This window comes from Xyrauchen texanus, chromosome 24 (genome assembly GCF_025860055.1).
Source record: "Xyrauchen texanus isolate HMW12.3.18 chromosome 24, RBS_HiC_50CHRs, whole genome shotgun sequence".
Taxonomy (NCBI): Eukaryota; Metazoa; Chordata; class Actinopteri; order Cypriniformes; family Catostomidae; genus Xyrauchen; species Xyrauchen texanus.
This window is the reverse complement of record NC_068299.1, coordinates 37,840,300-37,861,000: the sequence shown is the minus strand read 5'-3', so window position 1 is coordinate 37,861,000 and position 20,701 is coordinate 37,840,300. Positions and strand designations below refer to the sequence as shown.

The following is a 20,701-nucleotide window of genomic DNA, read 5'->3' as shown; positions in this document are numbered from 1 at the left end:
GCAAGTTACTTAACTCCAGGTTGCTCCGGGGGGATTTTCCCTGTAATAAGTGCACTGTAAGTCGCTTTGGATAAAAGCGTCTGCCAAATGCATAAATGTAAATGTTAAAGGGCAAGACGAAAACCATTTCTGAATGCGCTTGATCTCTGATCCCTTAGATGTCACTGTCTTAAACAACATCATTCATCTGTAATGGATATCATGAACATGGGATTGGGATAACTTTATTAAACCTTTGTAAGTTAACGCCACTCGCCACTGCATCCACAGATGCACGTTAAGACATTACTATGCAAAGAAGAAGCCCTACATCAACACTGTCCAGAAGCGCCGTTGAATTCTCTGGTCTCGGTCTCATCTTAGATGGAAAGTAGAACAGTGGAACTGTGTTTTTTTGTCCGAAGAGTCCACATTTCAAAAAGTTTTTTGAAAAACACAGCCATCATATTATCCAGGCCAAATAGGAAAATGACCATCCAAGCTGTTATTAGCATCAGGTCCATAAGCCAGTGTCTGTATAGGCTAGAGGTGTGTAAGTGCCCCTGTCACAGGGAACTCACACATCTGTGAGAACACCATGAATGCAGACAGATATGTAAAGATTTTGGAGCAACAAATACTGCCATCCAGCACCGTCTTTTCCAGGGATGCCCCTGCATTTTCCAGTAGGACAACTTCAAACCATGCCCAGATTACAAGTGCATGGCTGTGTAAGCAGAAAGTATGGGTGCTAGGTTGGCCTGCCTGCAGTCCTGACCTGTATCTAATTGGGAATGTGTGGCACATTATGAAGTACACCATAAGGCAACGAAGACCCCGTACAATATTGCAGCTAAAGACCTACATAATGGATGATTGGGGGAACAAACTTCAGTGTCCAAATGCTTAAATAAGTGTTATAAGAAGAAATGGTGATGTTTAACAATGGAACACACTCGACTGTCCCAACTTTTTTGGAGCATGTTGCAATCATCTGATTTGAAATGACAGTACATTTAAAAAAATAAAACAAAATTAAATTCACAGGTCAAAACATTATATAATGTGTAGTTGTAGTGCTTTCAATTTAGCAAAGGGTGATTATAATTTACAAATCATTCCTTTTGTTTGCATTTTTCATACTGTCCCAACTTTTTCGGAAATGGGGTTGTAGTTCTGCCCATAATTCATGCCATTGGTGGAGCCAAAAGTTGGCATGTTGTGATGCTAAAACTAACAGAGCGCTGTTTGGATAGCGCTGCAAAGCCACGGTGTATAGTCGTCACAAAGTCAGCCTACCAATGGCTTTAATATGGCAAAACATGCACACTTTCTTGCTAAATAAAAGGGATTCCAAGAATGCCCTCATCTCACCTGCTTGCCATTTCAATTGCCTCTTTATTAGGTGGTGGCACACTGAAGCAGACTGAAGGCACCATAGCCTCATTTCCTGATGGACTGATGACTTTCCACTTGGCTCTGTGAGAATTACTCACCAGGACACACTCATCTTCTTTACCAATGGTGATCTGAGAGGAGAGAAGAAAGTTTATGAAACAAATCAGCACTATATGAAACACTGTTGTAAATATGCAGCGTGTAATATTCTGATGGTGAATGAACCTCTATCTGGCGGTAGTCACAGATGGCTTTGACATGTATGGATGTTCTGACAGGATTCTCTGGGTTGCGAGGTTTGAGCTGAATGACAGACTTCGCTCTGCCCACTAACCCGCCCACAGTGCTGCTGTATTTCAGGAGCTGCTCTTTCTCATCCTGTGTGGACACAACAATCCTACCTCAATCATTCACATACATCAATGCATTTAATCACTAAGGATGGGATGGGAATTGGAAGGAATTGAATGATTCTGGTTTGGATTGCAATTCCACTTATTGGTTCCATTAATGATTCTTTAGTACAGGTGAAACTCGAAAAATTAGAATATCGTGCAAAAGTTCGTTAATTTCAGTAATTTAACTCAAAAGGTGAAACTAATATATTATATAGACTCATTACAAGCAATGTAAGATATTTCAAGCCTTTATTTGATATAATTTTGATGATTATGGCTTACAGCTTATGAAAACCCCAAATTCAGAATCTCAGAAAATTAGAATATTACATGAAATCAATAAAAAAAAGGATTTTAAATACAGAAATGTCGGCCCTCTGAAAAGTATAATCATGCATATGTACTCAGTACTTGGTTTGGGCCCCTTTTGCATTAATTACTGCCTCAATGCGGCGTGGCATGGATGCTATCAGCCTGTGGCACTGCTGAGGTGTTATGGAAGACCAATATGCTTCAATAGCGGCCTTCAGCTCTTCTGCATTGTTTGGTCTCATGTCTCTCATCTTTCTCTTGGCAATGCCACATAGATTCTCTATGGGATTCAGGTCAGGCGAGTTTGCTGGCCAATCAAGCACAGTAATACCATGGTCATTGAACCAGGTTTTGGTACTTTTGGCAGTGTGGGCAGGTGCCAAGTCCTGCTGGAAAATGAAGTCAGCATCTCCATAAAGCTTGTCTGCTGAAGGAAGCATGAAGTGCTCTAAAATGTCCCGGTAGACGGCTGCGTTGACTCTGGACTTAATAAAGCACAGTGGACCAACACCAGCCGATGACATGGCTCCCCAAACCAACACAGACTGTGGAAACTTCACACTGGACTTCAAGCATCTTGGATTGTGTGCCTCTCCATTCTTCCTCCAGACTCTGGGACCTTGGTTTCCAAATGAGATGCAAAATTTGCTCTCATCAGAAAAGAGGACTTTGGACCACTGAGCAACAGACCAGTTCTTTTTTTCTTTAGCCCAGGTAAGACGTTTGACATTTGAAGCCCGTGTCCAGGACCCGTCTGTGTGTAGTGGCTCTTGATGCAGTAACTCCAGCCTCAGTCCACTCCTTGTGAAGCTTCCCCACACATTTGAATGGCCTTTTCCTGACAATCCTCTCCAGGCTACGGTCATCCCTGCTGCTTGTGCACCTTTTTCTTCCACACTTTTCCCTTCCACTTAACTTTCTATTAATGTGCTTTGATACAGCACTTTGAGAACATCCAACTTCTTTTGCAATTACCTTCTGAGGCTTTCCCTCCTTGTGGAGGGTGTCAATGATGGTTTTCTGCACAACTGTCAGGTCAGCAGTCTTCCCCATGATTGTGAATTCAACTGAACCAGACTGAGAGACCATTTAAAGGCTCAGGAACCCTTTGCAGGTGTTTAGCTGATTAGAGTGTGACACTTTGAGCCTACAATACTGAACCTTTTCACAATATTCTAATTTTCTGAGGTTTTCATAAGCTGTAAGCCATAATCATCAAAATTATATCAAATAAAGGCTTGAAATATCTTACTTTGCTTGTAATGAGTCTATATAATATATTAGTTTCACCTTTTATGTTGAATTACTGAAATTAATGAACTTTTGCACGATATTCAAATTTTTCGAGTTTCACCTGTACTTGAAGATCAGCCCACTCCAACCCCTGAAAAGTTGTTCCTTAATAAACATTCTAAACAAAAACTGGAAGAACAGGTTCTTGGTTCCCAACTCTATTGACAGATCTATGGGGAATAGGCCTTAAAAAGGTTTTGGCATCGAATCCAACTAACCATGGACTCTTGAATTAGATCCTCCAGCCGATGCAAACTGCTGCTTCGGTCACAGCTATACTTTCTGTGGATGGCATCTTGGAGGCTCTTGAGGTAATCCAACGACTCTTTGGTATCCTTGAAAAACTGCAAGGGGAGTAACAGTATTAGTTTTACATGAACAGTGACAAGTCAACCCAATGTTATGGTGGAATAGCTTTGTAACTCACATCAAAGTAAACAGTGTTCTCTTTCAGGTGTTGCTCCACACAGTGGCAAAGCTGCAGAATCCAGCTCCATTGGGTTTGCATGGCTGCTTTGTATGCCTATGAGAATTTCAAGGATGAAATATACAGTTAGAGGGAAAATCTATGTATTCATTGAATTTATTGATACATATTTTTAAATACTATATATATATACAACATGGTCTGTTTGAATACTCAATTCTGATTGGATGGAAAGTGTGCGTTAAAACTGTTTAATGCACAGGTAGTTCGCCATTCTATATTAATGCGCCTTCTCTGCTGTGCTCCGTGATGAGACATTGCAAGATGTTTATGCCTCTGTTTAAATGATCTCCGATCGCGAATGTAGTCTCAGAACTAGGATTAACTGTCACATCACAAAACAACATCATTAAATCATGCAGTGCCGTTACAAATCAACTGTGAAGCACTACAGGAAACATGGAAAAGACAAGTGTTCATCAGCCCCATATTACTCACCCAAAGCACTTGTGTGGAAAGTATTGTTTGACATTCAGCTGTTTTGCACAGAGGGGGAGAGAAGGTAACCGCAACCTTTTAAATGCATCTTTCACTATCCGATAAGATGAGGCAACATAATTTATATTGTAAAATAATAAAAAATCTTCTAAAACAGTTTCATTGTCTGCTCAACATGTGTGTGTATAACTGCTAGAGGGCGCACCGCGATCACACATCACTGATGGAAGCTCTGAATGTAGACCACTTCATACCATCCAGTGTTTTGCTGTTTTAAAATCAATCAATGCCACATTGCTATTTTATTCTTAATTCAATCAATCATGCTGCCTTAATGGATACCATATATAGATACCTCAGGGGTCAAAGTCTAGATGTTTGGAGTGTTTTGCATGATTTTCTCCTCGTCTTGAACAGTAAGTGCTACTTTTATAACTGTCACGTCAGCAATGCTGGTTTATCCTCATTAATGTGAACACGACAAAGAATAGGAATTAAATATTACATGTTCTGAGGAGTGCCAACCCTTCTACATAATGTGGCTATTATTATTTCTGTACTGAATATATAAATTCACAGTTTTTAAAGAGTGTTTGGTCTTTATTTCTGTGTCTGATTTAGAACGGACAGAACTCTAGATTTAATGACCTGTTAACCATTGTTACTCTTCCAGTCAAAAATTGCACTCTATAAAACAATAACAGCTGTAACTACTCAATGATAGCAAGTGACCATGGTATAAGTGGGATAGTCCATTTTGCATTAAAATCGTTTAATGCACACCTAGCCTTGGATTATCACTTACATATATACACCGATCAGCCACAACATTAAAACCACCTGCCTAATATTAGACCTACACAATATTAGGAAGGTGGTTATAATGTTGTGGCTGATCGGTGTATATATACTGTATAAAGCATTAACATTATGCTTATCTAATTTTGTGTAGGTAAATAATGACAGAATTTTAATCACCATTTCACAACCTTTGTAACCATTAGAATATGAAGTATGAATTGCTAATGACCTGTTCAATATTCTAGAATGTAATCATGTTTTAGTTTCTAATGAAAGCTAATGTATATGTTTACAAAATATGTGTTATAAAGCTTTGATACTAAAGCTTTTGTCATTAAAGTCTGGAATGGTAGCATTATTTCAGGCATCACTGAAGCTCTACCTCTATGGTGAGTCTGGCAGGATGGTTCTCCAGTAGCAGGGTCTCGGCCTTCTCATGGATGGACTTGATCACCACCTCCTTATCATCCAGTTCTCTCATGAGATCCTGTAGAAAAAGAGGAGAATATGAAGACTAACTCTAACCCCTTCCACAAACCTGCCCCTTGACATGAAAAGGCAAGTCAAGACTTTGCAAAACTCTTTTGATTTACATCCAATCTTGATTCGGATGAATGTTTACAGTGCTGCCACATCTGCCACAGTTGTCTTGATAGCTCGCTAGCGGAGGATGTGTTCACTGAAAGCACTTTCAAGCTATATCCTTTTTAAAAGCACATGCAGGCTCAGTGTAATTATATGTGTGAATGGGTGCCAGACTTTCATATGAACTAAAACAACCCTCCAAGCAAAACAGTATTTTCCACAGTAATTACATCAAGGGCTGGCATTTCAATATTTCGCTAATATTCCTTATTCCAATATCTCAATATTTATGTATTATCTCTGAACAGACATAAAAGGTGTAGGTTATTTTATGTAAAGAACCAAACAGATATTAATGCCAAATATATTCAAAAGGATACAGGTGAAATATAGTAAAATTGGGTTGAAAAAAGGCATTTTTCCACACTGTTTTAGACTTAAATAAATGTATTTCATCAATTAAATACATAATAAAATTATATTTAAAAAACGATTCGTATGTATATGCACCAATATAACAATAATAGCAACATTTTCTACATATTTTTACTAAAAGAATTTAATGTTTGAAAAATGTCAGATGGAGACTTGATGAACATGTTTGAGCAATGTCATAAACAATTCAACGAATCAGAGTTTTTAATTGATTAATTGCAATGGATAGTTTTAAAAGTTTTTTTCTATGAATCAACTCTATCAGCAACATCACTACTGAGTTGTGACAGAAGAAACAGGCGTGAAACTGGCCCTCCGGCATGATCTTAGTAAAAAAAAGCATATTAAAATCATCTCGATATTCACCATGTGGCTTAATTTGACATAAACCCTGTGAATAATAACGTTAAATGTATCAGCATTGACATATATTAGCCCAGCCCTGTTGCCAGCACATATTATAAAATGATGTTAGTTGTATAAACTTACTGCATGGTAATCTCTCTTTCTGGAAATGTTACCGGTTCGCTCGCTCCAGTCGAAAGCCACTTCCTCTTCTTCCTTCTCATTGAGCCAGATCAACTCCTGAGTTGCGCGTGATACAAAGTCATACAAGCTGTCCAGATGATTCTGCCTCTCGCTAGAGCATTTCTGAAAACATACAAAAGCACAGAAGCTGAGACACACAGTTCTTAATGTCACAGGACCTAAAGGCACATCTGTACAAAGACACTTTACCAGCAGCCTTGTGTACTTGCTCTCTAGCATGTTCAACTTCTCAGAGTAACTCTGCTTCAATGGCTGGACCATCTGAATCTGTTAGGGGGGGACACACGAGTAAGTTGCATTTTGTGTGTATTTTTATGAAAAGTTACTATCCACTTTTAGTAAATGGAAAAAGACCAGCATGGACAATCTGCTAAATTTCTCATTTTGGAATCCGTAGAAGAACGTTTTTTTCAGAACTATTCCATTAATGAATAAATCTTAAAGTATGGAATATGTTGTATTACCTCACTCAGTCTGGCTTCTTTAACGCTCATCTGGAATTCTTCGATGGCTTTGTGCATGTCTTTATGATTCGCTAAATTTGACTCAACACTCGGCAGATCGGATCCCCATTCTGCTTGATCTAGCTGAGCCTTTCAGAGACAAAAACATGTTTTTATATCATTTTTGTTTTGTTGTTGTTTACAACTTCCTCTTCTCTTAAATATTCTTAAAACAAGTTACATTTACTTGACAAGCATAGCATAAGATATTAAATCTTGTTTTCAGAGAAATCTAATAAAATTTGGTACACATCATGCTTTAAAATAAAAAAAGAAAAATCCACAAATGGGGCAAGAAAAATACTAATTAAGATTTTTTTTCCTCAAACTACTTTTTGTAATTTTTTTCTTTTAAGCATAAACCTCACAAAGTTTTGTTCTATGAAAATGTCAGTATGTTTGAAGATAAAAAACATTCCGATAGAACGATAAGAAAAACTAGATAGGTACATTTCCTGAAGAAAATGTGAGTGGTGCTTGCCGTGGCAAAACTCGTCAAACAGCATGTTGTAACTTGAAAAAAACAAAAATTATGGTCATAAATAAATCAACCCAGAAGTCTGTACGATTTTCTGGTGCAGAAATATGTGATTTGTTACTCGGTTGCTAGGGTAAGCCCATGCGGTTGCTATGCAGTTACCAAGGTAATACAATACATGGCTTCTTTCCATCCTGAGTGAAATAAGTCAACCCGGAAGTCTGTAGTGTGTTCTGGTGCAGAGATATGTGATTTGTTGCTCGGTTGCTAGGGTAACCCCATCTGGTTGCTAGGCAGTTACCATAGTGATACTAATGAAGTGTCCTTGCCATCCTGGTTGAAATAAATCAACCCAGTAGTCTGTACGATTTTCTGGTGCAGAAATATGTGATTTGTTACTCGGTTGCTAGGGTACTCTGTTTAGTTGCTAGGGAGTGGCTTGGCAGCTGCCAATCATGAATCTCCAAAGGCTGCTTGTCAGTATGAATGACATAAACCAACTCCCATGCCTCTGTGACATTCAGAATGGAAGATATGCCTCTATGGATTTTGGTTGCTAAGGTGCTCGACAATGGTTGCTAGGGAGGGGCTAGGAAGTGTTGAGGTGATTCATGATTGGCTGTTTGCTGCTCCGAGTCAAACGAGACCACCCTTGTGTTTCTATGACACTTCTATCCGGAGATATCCCTTTGATGTCTTTCATTAGAAGTCTATGGGACTTGTTGCTAAGGTGCTTTAAATTGTTGCTAGGGCGTGGCTTGATAGCTTCACAATGATCCTGAGAGACTGATTGGTCATCTGAGTAAAATGAGCCCGCCCCTTGTCTCTATGACACTGTGATCCAGAGCTATGTTCAATCCAAAATCCCTATGCAATTTCATTTCATGGGCCGTCCTACACCATTGTAAGTCAATGGGGGCAATTTTAGGCAGCTCTTGCCCCCAGGGGTGCAACTTTTACCACATATTGAGGTATGCTCTTACAGAGCCTGCCAGCCTCTTCAAATGTGGCAAATCACATGTTTCTCGCGAAATCCTCGCTCGGAGCTGTGACGCGTCAAAGTTTGTCGCAATGTTAAGTCTATGGGATTTTTCGGCGCTTTTTGCCCCTGGAGCAAACACCGTACCCCGATAAGCTTATAAAAGTCATAGCACACGTGTCCTCAATAGGCCGTTCGATTTGACACCTCATTCGTGGGTCTACGCCAAACGGTGCGGGACGAGTTAGGTGCCGAAGTTTTGTACGGAGATATAATAATAAGAAGAAAAACTAGATGGGTACATTTCCTGAAGAAAATGTGAGTGGTGCTTGCCGTGGCAAAACTCGTCAAACAGCATGTTGTAACTGGAAAAGAAAAAAAATTATGGTCATAAATAAATCAGCCCAGAAGTCTGTACGATTTTCTGGTGCAGAAATATGTGATTTTTTACTCGGTTGCTAGGGTAAGCCCATGTGGTTGCTATGCAGTTACCAAGGTAATACAATACATGGCTCCTTTCCATCCTGAGTGAAATAAGTCAACCCGGAAGTCTGTAGTGTTTTCTGGTGCAGAGATATGTGATTTGTTACTTCGGTTGCTAGGGTAACCCCATCTGGTTGCTAGGCAGTTACCATATTGATACTAATGAAGTGTCCTTGCCATCCTGGTTGAAATAAATCAACCCAGAAGTCTGTACTGTTTTCTGGTGCCGAGATATGTGATTTGTTTCTCGGTTGCTAGGGTAACCCCATCTGGTTGCTAGGCAGTTACCATAGTGATAGTAATCAAGTGTCCTTGCGATGCTGAGTGAAATAAATCAACCCGGAAGTCTGTACTCTTTTCTGGTGCCGAGATATGTGATTTGTTTCTCGGTTGCTAGGGTAACCCCATCTGGTTGCTAGGCAGTTACCATAGTGATAGTAATCAAGTGTCCTTGCGATCCTGAGTGAAATAAATCAACCCGGAAGTCAGTACTATTTTGTGGTGCAGAGATATGTGATTTGTTACTCGGTTGCTAGGGTAACCCCATCTGGTTGCTAGGCAGTTACCATAGTGATAGTAATCAAGTGTCCTTGCGATGCTGAGTGAAATAAATCAACCCGGAAGTCTGTACTCTTTTCTGGTGCCGAGATATGTGATTTGTTTCTCGGTTGCTAGGAGTAACCCCATCTGGTTGCTAGGCAGTTACCATAGTGATAGTAATCAAGTGTCCTTGCCATCCTGATTGAAATAAATCAACCCGGAAGTCTGTACTCTTTTCTGGTGCCGAGATATGTGATTTGTTTCTCGGTTGCTAGGGTAACCCCATCTGGTTGCTAGGCAGTTAACATAGTGATAGTAATCAAGTGTCCTTGCCATCCTGATTGAAATAAATCAACCCGGAAGTCTGTACTCTTTTCTGGTGCCGAGATATGTGATTTGTTTCTCGGTTGCTAGGGTAACCCCATCTGGTTGCTAGGCAGTTACCATAGTGATAGTAATAAAGTGTCCTTGCCATCCTGATTGAAATAAATCAACCCGGAAGTCTGTACTCTTTTCTGGTGCCGAGATATGTGATTTGTTTCTCGGTTGCTAGGGTAACCCCATCTGGTTGCTAGGCAGTTAACATAGTGATACTTATCAAGTGTCCTTGCCATCCTGATTGAAATAAGTCAACCCGGATGTCTCTATGTTTTTGTGATGCAGAGATATGTGATTTGTTACTTGGTTGCTAGGGTAAGCCCATGTGGTTGCTAGGCAGATACCATAGTGATACTAATCAAGTGTCCTTGCCATCCTGATTGAAATAAGTCAACCCGGAAGTCTCTACGTTTTTCTGATGCAGAGATATGTGATTTGTTACTCGGTTGCTAGGGTAAGCTCATCTGGTTGCTAGGCAGTTACCATAGTGATACTAATGAAGTGTCCTTGCCACCCTGATTGAAATAAGTCAACCCGGAAGTCTCTATGTTTTTGTGATGCAGAGATATGTGATTTGTTACTCGGTTGCTAGGGTAACCCCATCTGGTTGCTAGGCAGTTACCATAGTGATACTAATCAAGTCTCCTTGCCATCCTGATTGAAATAAATCAACCCAGAAGTCTCTCTGATTTTGTGGTGCAGAGATATAGTTACTGCTAAACGGTTGCTAGGGTACTCTGTTTAGTTGCTAGGGAGTGGCTTGGCAGCTGCCAATCATGAATCTCCAAAGGCTGCTTGTCAGTATGAATGATATAAACCAACTCCCATGCCTCTGTGACATTCAGAATGGAAGATATCCCTCTATGGATTTTGGTTGTTAAGGTGCTCGACAATGGTTGCTAGGGAGGGGCTAGGAAGTGTTGATTTGATGCATGATTGGCTGTTTGCTGTCCGAGTCAAACGAGACCACCCTTGTGTTTCTATGACACTTCTATCCGGAGATATCCCTTTGATCTGTTTCAATAGAAGTCTATGGGACTTGTTGCTAAGGTGCTCTTAATGGTTGCTAGGGCGTGGCTTGATAGCTTCACAATGATCCTGAGAGACTGATTGGTCGTCTGAGTAAAATGAGCCCACCCCTGGTCTCTATGACACTGTGATCCAGAGCTATGTTCAATACAAATCCCTATGCCTTTTCATTTCATGGGCCGTCCTACACCATTATAAGTCAATTGGGGCATTTTTGGGCAGCTCCTGCCCCCAGGGGTGCAACTTTTACCCCATATTGAGGTATGCTCTTACAGAGCCTGCCAGCCTCTTCAAATGTGGCAAATCACACGTTTCTGTGAAATCCTCGCTCGGAGCTGTGACGCCTCAAAGTTTGTCACAATGTTAAGTCTATGGGATTTTTCGGCCGCTTTTTTGCCCCTGGGGCAAATACCGTACCTCGATCAGCTTATAAAAGTCATAGCACACGTGTCCTCAATAGGCCGTTCGATTTGACACCTCATTTGTGGGTCTACGCCAAACGGTGCGGGACGAGTTAGGTGCCGAAGTTTTGTACGGAGATAGAATAATAATAAAAAGAAGAAAAATAAAAATAAGTATGTGAGATTACAATAGTGATGCTTTGCAAGCACCACTAATAAACGTAAATGTATCATTTCTTCATCACTAATGAAAACAAAAACTAAATTGCAAAAGTAATACATTTTCAAACAGGCTTTCCAAACACTCCCTCTTGGACAAACAGATGGTCCCGCCCCAAACTCCATTTGGTTGAGCCAGTGTTTTTAGGTTGGGCTGGACAGGATAAACCAACAAACCGAGCATTGTTTTGATGGCGCCACAGAGCCAAAGTGTTTATACTTTTTTGGGATTATCAACCCTCAAATGGCTTTATTAAATATACATTCTGTGAGAACAAGTCAAATAATTTTACATCTGTTAGAACTGAAGGTCATTAAGCAAATGATGTTTTACAGTGTTCCATTAAAATAAATAAATAGAATCTGAAATCAAAGCTGTAAATGTACCTGCATGTCTTCAACCCAGCTAAGCAGATCCTGTACAAACTTCACATTAACCTCGTCCTCAGTCAAGTTGGGATCCACGAACGATGACTTGAGCATGGGCTTGCGGATCTGCATGTGTTTGAGCTGCTGAAGCACACCGGACTCCACACCTCCTCCACCTCTACCGGTGAGATAGGGCTGGACTGATGTGGGCTGCATGCTGGGAGTCATGGCCGGGGTCAGTGCAGGGGTGTTGCTGTCCCCCAAAGTGGCCAGACCTCTGGGAGTGAGTCCTGGGGTGAGGGCAGGGGACAATCCAGCAGAGTAGTTTTGAGAAAAGCCAGAGTTCAGACTCTGCGTGATGCCAGAAATCACCATCTTGGTCTGTTCTGTGGTCAGCCTTCGTCCTTTACTGTACACAGAGGAACACTCCGTTCTCAGAGCCAACAGGTCATCACGCAGTTGAGATACCCTTTGAGACCAACATAAAGCAGATATATAAAAAAAAAAAAGACTGTTTGGATTCTAAATTCTGATCTAATGAGCCACGTTTAATTCGCTATCTTTATAAATGTGTGGCCATTAAGTTGCTACAGTTAGACTTGTGAACTATATTGCTTTGGTGGAAGTAATATTGCTTTGGTGGTTAATATAGCTGATGCTACAATTTAATAAAAGCAATAAACAACACGAGTGTGTTAGGGTGTTTATGGCAATGCACCTTTACCGTGGTAAAATCACATGGTCTGCAGTGGCTTATTGCTTTACTTAACATTATTAACATGGACTTTCATGCACTGTCTGACCTTTGAACAAGCTGATCAGCCAAGTAGAATTTGCCGTCCAGTAAAAGCTGAATATCCACCACCTGCTGCCTCAATAAATTCTCACACTCCAGCAGAAAACCAGCGATCTCTGCTTCATTCTGAAACTGGATTCCAGATTCCAACCGTTTGGCATCCTAGAGGAGATTTTAACAAAATGTATCACAAATATATCACATGTACATTAAGTATATACATTATACTTACTGTAATATACATTAAGTATAGATGTTATTGTTTTAGCCTTCTATCAGATACTCAGACATTCAAAATGTAACTATGTAAATTCTTTCAAAAAATACAGATTATTAAATGTTTAGAACTATGACAATCTGAATAAAGAGTGAAATAAACATACATTATTTCAATATTTATTGTGTGAAAATAATTTCTACCTTTTTTTTTTCTAATATGACTCTGACTTCAATATATGACTTCTGTTGTGGCGTCATTTCCAAAACACCAAACAATTTTGGCCCAATAATGTTTTTTAAAAGTTAGTTCTACCAGAAAAGTGTAAATGAAGAACATGAGTATTTTTATTGGCTGTCATTTTTAATCAAGCTGTAATTATAAAATATTATTTAATAGTGTGTCTTTACAATGCATAAAATATTAGCTATCGAATTAACCTTTTATTTCAAATTTAATTTAAATATTTTGTTAAAAATGTCATATCCATACAGAATTCTATTAAACACGATACAGAATTGGAGATCGCATCCATATAGAGTAAAATAAAAAAAGTAGAAAATTCAAACATAGGCACAATTTATATTTGTCTACAAATGCATTAAATCATAAGCCTTCACATCAAAAGGTTTTTTAGATTATGACAAACTTAAATTCAGTCAGGTGTGTCCACACTTTTGCCTTGTAGTCTACCTCTGGAATAGTATGATTGATCTTATGAATGAACTTACCGACTGCAGAGCGTTCCGCGCTAAGGCTAATTTGTCCTCTCCGGCAATGCAGTCTCGCTGGACTCTGTTTGCAATTTGCTGCAGCATTTCAAGTCTACGACAACAAAGCAGAGATCACAATCAAAATCGAATTGCAACAGGATCAAACTTCAAATCACGATTAGTACAACACTTCCCCGAAGAAAACCAAAACCATCCTCTGCTTGTCTTCCATGGCTCCCTCACCTCGGTCCATACACGGAGTTGTTATTGAGGTAAAGCGGAGTGCTGGACAGAGGCTCGTGCGCTCCGTAGAGCAGGTTTTCGGCAGAGCCCAGGCTGGTTAGAGTGCTGTCACTTACTGATGAGGTGCTACTGCAGTACGCCAATTTGCTGTGCATCATATCAGTCTTCGGCAGAGCCAGAGAATGCCGTTCAGCACCCCACCATCAGCAACACAGACCCCGCCGCCCATCTACAACCCTACATCTGTGCGCAAAAACCCTTCTGCTGGCACACGCTTACAGCAACTGCTATTTATAGGCTAATATTAGTGGCAAAGATGCTAACCCCAGATAATATCCCCCCCAGGTGAAAGACTGAGCGTTCTTTCAAGTAAGACAGATGATCCACCACAGGTTCAGACAGTTATAATTGGAGAAACGTGGGTGTCACTCTGGGCATCACATTCCTCACCCTCCTGAACAGTCATGTGACTCAATAGAAAGATTTGAAAATGTTATTGAACAACAGAGTTGCTATTATCTAAAGACGGGTGACTTCCATATATTTCCAGGATAGGTGATTTACAACATCATTTTCATCATCGGTTTTAACCTAAAAATTATGATTAACACTGATAATACTGTTTGTAAATAATCACACTCATGTGCACACTAGGACTGGCCAAAAGAGTTACAAATCTAAAAAAATGTTCAGCCTTTTGACAATATTTGACATATATTTCTATTTATTTATTTGCTGTGAAATGGCTAAAAAAAGAGTGACATTGTTTTTGTTTATCATAGGAAACTTCATTTCATCCCAAAACATTTTAGCTAAGTTAATTACAAATGTAAACGCAAGGTAGACAGACAAAGGATTTTTTTTACTAAATAAACATAATATATTTAAAAATGAATATTTTCAAATTGTGTGTATTTATATACAGTATATGCAGTATCTCACAAAATTGAGTATACACATTTTTGTAAATATTTCATTATATCTTTTCATGTGACAACACTGAAGAAATGACACTTTGCTACAATGTAAAGTAGTGAGTGTACAGCTTGTATAACAGTGTAAATTTGCTGTCCCCTCAAAATAACTCAACATAGCCATTAATGTCTAAACCGCTGGCAACAAAAGTGAGTACACCCCTCACATTTTTGTAAATATTTGATTGTATCTTTTCATGTGACAACACTGAAGAAATAACACTTTGCTACAATGTAAAGTAGTGAGTGTACAGCTTGTATAACAGTGTAAATTTGCTGCCCCCTCAAAATAACTCAACACACAGCCATTAATGTCTAAACCGCTGGCAACAAAAGTGAGTACACTCCTAAGTGAAAATGTCCAAATTGGGCCCAATTAGCCATTTTCCTAGGCCCAGTGTCATGTGACTCGTTAGTGTTACAAGGTCTCAGGTGTGAATGGGGAGTAGGTGTGTTAAATTTGGTGTCATCGCTCTCACACTCCCTCATACTGGTCACTGGAAGTTCAACATGGCACCTCATGGCAATGAACTCTCTGAGGATCTGAAAAAAAGAATTGTTGCTCTACATAAAGATGGCCTAGGCTATAAGAAGATTGTCAAGACCCTGACACTGAGCTGCAGCACGGTGGCCAAGACCATACAGCGGTTTAACAGGACAGGTTACACTCAGAACAGGCCTCGCCATGGTCGACCAAAGAAGTTGAGTGCACGTGCTCTGAACATATCCAGAGGTTGTCTTTGGGAAATAGACGTATGAGTGCTGCTGGCATTGCTGCAGAGGTTGAAGGGGTGGGAGGTCAGCCTGTCATTGCTCAGACCATATGCCGCACACTGCATCAAATTGGTCTGCATGGCTGTCGTCCCAGAAGGAAGCCTCTTCTAACGATGATGCACAAGAAAGCGCGAAAACAGTTTGCTGAAGACAAGCAGACTAAGGACATGGAATACTGGAACATATCCTGTGGTCTGATGAGACCAAGATAAACATATTTGGTTCAGATGGTGTCAAGCGTGTGTGGCGGAAACCAGGTGAGGAGTACAAAGACAAGTGTGTCTTGGCTTCATTCAAGCTTGGTGGTGGGAGTGTCATGGTCTGGGGCTGCATGAGTGCTGCCGGCACTGGGGAGCTACAGTTCATTGAGGGAACCATGAATGCCAACATGTACTGTGACATACTGAAGCAGAGCATGATCACCTCCCTTCGGAGACTGGGCCGCAGGGCAGTATTCCAGCATGATAACAACCCCAAAAACACCTCAAAGACGACCACTGCTTTGCTATAGAAGCTGAGGGTGAAGGTGATGGACTGGCCAAGCATGTCTCCACACCTAAACCCCATTGTGGGGCATCCTCAAACGGAAGGTGGGGGAGCACAAGGTCTCTAACATCCACCAGTTCCGTGATGTCATCATGGAGGAGTGGAAGAGGACTCCAGTGGCAACCTGTGAAGCTCTGGTGAACTCCATGCCCAAGAGGGTTAAAGCAGTGCTGGAAAATAATGGTGGCCACAAAAATTATTGACATTTTGGGCCCAATTTTAACATTTTTACTTAGGGGTGTACTCACATTTGTTGCCAGCGGTGAGTGGCTACATGGCTGTGTGTTGAGTTATTTTGAGGGGAAAGCAAATTTACACTGTTATACAAGCTGTACACTCACTACTTTACATTGTAGCAAAGTGTCATTTCTTCAGTGTTGTCACATGAAAAGATATAATCAAACATTTACAAAAATGTGAGGGGTGTACGCACTTTTGTTGCCAGCGGTTTAGACATTAATGGCTGTGTTGAGTTATTTTGAGGGGACAGCAAATTTACACTGTTATACAAGCTGTACACTCACTACTTTACATTGTAGCAAAGTGTCATTTCTTCAGTGTTGTCACATGAAAAGATATAATCAAACATTTACAAAAATGTGAGGGGTGTACGCACTTTTGTGAGATATTGTGTATATATATATCAATCAGCCACAACATTAAAACCACCTGCCTAATATTGTGTAGGTCCCCCTCATGCTGCTAAAACAGCACCAACCCGCATCTCAGAATAGCATTCTTCTCACCACAATTGTACAGACCGGTTATCTGAGTTATCGAGATACCTCCCTCATCAACAAGGTATTTCCTTCCACAGAACTGCAGCTCACTGGATGTTTTTTGTTTTTGGCTCCATTCTGTATAAATTCTAGAGACTGTTGTGTGTGAAAACCCCAGGAGATCAGCAGTTTCAGAAATACTCAAACCAGCCCATCTGGCACCAACAATCATGCCATGGTCCTGTTCTTCAAAATATAATCTCCCATGTTTTGTCAAACATGTGTCTTTTTATCTAATTTCTTGTCATACAGTATATCACTCTGAGAAGTCTTGCAGGTTCCCCTCCACAGTGGCTGGTACATCAGCAAAATGACCCACCACTGTCCATAAAAAAATCTGTTTTTGGCAGGTGTTAATTTCAAACCTTGTTCACCAGGAGTAGGCTGTACAACAATTTTGGGAGAATGGAAATCAAAACAGAATCTATGACTTCAAGTTTTGCAGTCACATCCACACTTTCTGTAGGAAAATTAGATCTATATACGATCATGTGTTGGTGAACGGTGAGACACCTGGCGAGCCACTTGATATTTAACAAAGAGCCACAGGTTCCTGACCCCTGTTCTAGAGAAAGCTGTTTCTTTTTTTGCCATTTTTGACCTAATATTGACCTTAAGACATGCCAGTTTATTGCATACTGTGGCAACTCAAAAACAAACACAATGTTAAGTTCATTTAACAAACCAAATATCTTTCAACTGTGTTTGATATAATAGCAAGTGATTTTCTAGTACCAAATGATCAATTTAGCATGATTACTCAAGAATAAAGTGTTAGAGTGATGTCTGCTGTCAAGATTTGATCAAAAATAACTTTTTTCAAATAGTGATGGTGCTGTTTTTTACATCAGTAATGTCCTGACTATACTTTGTGATCAGTTGAATGACACTTTTTTGAATCAAAGTATCAATTTCCTCCCGAAACAGCAAAATCTATACATTATTACAAACTTTTGGCTGCCAGTGTATATATACAATATGTGTATATATTACATTTTTTCAGAAGCATTTTTTCCACAAAAAAATTGTCAAATCAGAGATTTGAATTGATTGAAACAGACAGTTTGAACTGATTTACAAAAATGTAACTTAACAAATTTGATGTCATGTTTGCTACTGAAGTTTAAATGAGATGTTATTAAAACATCTGTCATCTCTCATATTTCAAGTCACAAGACAAAGAAAGATATGAAAAATAGTTACACACTCTTAGATTACTGAGTTCTAGACAGAACTCAACAAGCAGCTCTTGCTAAATTTAACATGGTAACCATGGTTTCTGCCAAATACCACAGCTACTACAGTTGTTGTTACTACTTTAAAAGCATAATAAATCAATATGCGATCTTCTTCAAAAACTTGCATTGTCATATTTTATTATTGACAACAATGCTAACTCATATATTTAGCATGGTAAATGCTTACCAGAAAGCGAGAGATATAAATAAATAAAATTGAATTGGGGAAATCCAATTTAAAAATTCTACTTCTCATCATCACAAAAGAGTTCTAGGGCTCTAAAAATGATGAACAGTGGCCATATCCTTATCTAGGTCAAACTTCTCAAATGTCAAAATTCCTATCACTGCTACAGTATCTCCTCTCAATGATAACAAACTGGAAAGAGAGAATTTATTGAATTCCTAAGTGGTGAAATGTAAATCCACCAAGCTCATATTCTCTCATTAAGAAATAGCGATGTAGAGATAGCATGTGTAAATCATGTCTCTCATACCTGTCCAGCTCAAGCCTCAGGCTCTTCTCTCTCTCCAGCATGGCCACGATCAGTTTGCCCCATTCCTTCTCCACATCATTAGGATGACAACCTTGAGGGAGCTGGATGCGACCAAACTCTATCCACATCTACATCCCAACATAAAGCGGCGTTTAACAGAAGTAAAGTACATATGCCACAGAATGATCAAAAAAGGAAATCGAATGATCTGCAATAATGCAAACCTCTAGCATTTTGTAGAGATGTTTGATTTTGGCCTTGTCATTCTCTTTCGCTGGTATTTCATCCTCTTTAAACTGTAGATATTGTGTATAAAGTGCCTGTAAATGTAAAAAGTGTTGGATAAAACAAAGTCAGAGAAACACATACACACTGTCATACTCAAACATTGAACACAAGAAAACAGAACATACCCACTCATGCTTTCAGTGCTGTTAAAACTGTGTGCTCTATGCTGTTGCTCTATGATAGGTGATGAGATGATAGTTGGAGCTTTTTAAGGAGGCTTTAATACTTTTTAGCATGAGAGGGATGCAGGCCATGTAAAGCCTGTGTATGAGGGCAGATAGTTTTCCCCAGGCTGGAATAAACTAATCAATACTGAATATCTGCAAGTATCAGATTGTCTTGTTAATATCAGCAAAATATCTGAAGCAATATCTGACAAATTATAACTTCAGATATATCTGACATCATTGTAAATCAAAACTTAACCTCCATATCGCTCTAAACCCGTACGAGCACTAAACGTGAAGACTACCGATATATGATACTTTAGTGGTGAATCACAAAACCGTCAAGAGCATGCCCAGAGTCATCTTTCACTCCAAAATTAGAAACTGTATTACTGTATATTTTGCAAAAAGAACATGAGGTCTATTTTATCTTTATTTTCATGTAAATTTCTCAAATTTCAGTAGATTTCTCACCCAAATTTGCAGCACTGTAACACTTGTTTTTAATAGAATTTATGCTGATTTCAACAAAATAATAATAATTATTGTTATGAGAATTTGGGAGAGTGCACTTAAAAAAACTATTGTATATTATTACAAAAACCAATTATATATTATTTGAACTGTATGTTAATTAAAAATCATAGTAGCATTTGTTGCCTTTAATGTATGCTTATTTAAATCAAATAAACTCTAAAATAAACTTTTGAACAGTAATGCAATGAATGCGAGAATATTATTCTATTAGGGGTTTGAATCTTTGGGCTGAAAGCAAATTGATTCGATTCATGATTCACAGGTTTTCAATTCGATTCAAAAACTATTTTTGCAAATTCAAAACGATTCAATTCAATATTTCATCACAATGAAATTCGATTAATTTAAAGATTCAATTCAGCATTTTTTAAAATGCATTTATAAAAAAAAAAAAAATTTATACTTCACCTAATGTGTCTTAAACAAGAAAAAGAAAGGCAAACTGCATAAAATTACTTATTGCATCAAAGTAACTTGGAATACAATAATAGTACAATGTGCCAATTACATTTTTCAGAGATGAACATAGCTAGAAAATATTCCATATTTAATTATAAAAGTCTTACATTTTTGATTTATAAAATAATTTGCATGACTTTTCCAGGGCTTGAAATCTCTGATATTTCCAGGTTTTGCACGATCATGGGGACCCTGAATCAGTAAACTAATTCAAATATAACAACATTAAAGTAACATCATCTGACTACATTCAGTTAAGTCAGAGAAAAGCAATCATATAGATGACTTCAATTTCAATGTTTTGTACACACCACATTCCCAAATAATCAATAATAAAAAGCACTATTTTATACTATAGTAAATAATGGCTTTATAAGTTTCCTCACAATGAAATCACTTTATTTCAGTAGTGACCGAGA

At 39.0% G+C, this 20,701-nt stretch overlaps 1 protein-coding gene across 1 annotated transcript in view; it reads right to left on the bottom strand.

Moving 5' to 3' along the window:
- Positions 1-1,349: 1,349 nt before the first annotated feature.
- Positions 1,350-20,701, bottom strand: part of LOC127617765 (dystonin-like) — a 116,364-nt gene continuing 97,012 nt past the window's right edge. Inside the window, exons 11-23 of the mRNA XM_052089843.1 lie at positions 19,056-19,151; positions 18,832-18,959; positions 13,799-13,892; positions 12,858-13,012; positions 12,073-12,523; positions 7,140-7,268; positions 6,865-6,942; positions 6,616-6,777; positions 5,489-5,593; positions 3,808-3,903; positions 3,599-3,724; positions 1,603-1,755; positions 1,350-1,508 (exon numbers count right to left, since the gene is read on the bottom strand). Coding sequence (XP_051945803.1) covers positions 1,350-1,508; positions 1,603-1,755; positions 3,599-3,724; positions 3,808-3,903; positions 5,489-5,593; positions 6,616-6,777; positions 6,865-6,942; positions 7,140-7,268; positions 12,073-12,523; positions 12,858-13,012; positions 13,799-13,892; positions 18,832-18,959; positions 19,056-19,151 — 1,932 coding nt within the window. The remainder of the gene's footprint in view (positions 1,509-1,602; positions 1,756-3,598; positions 3,725-3,807; positions 3,904-5,488; positions 5,594-6,615; positions 6,778-6,864; positions 6,943-7,139; positions 7,269-12,072; positions 12,524-12,857; positions 13,013-13,798; positions 13,893-18,831; positions 18,960-19,055; positions 19,152-20,701) is intronic.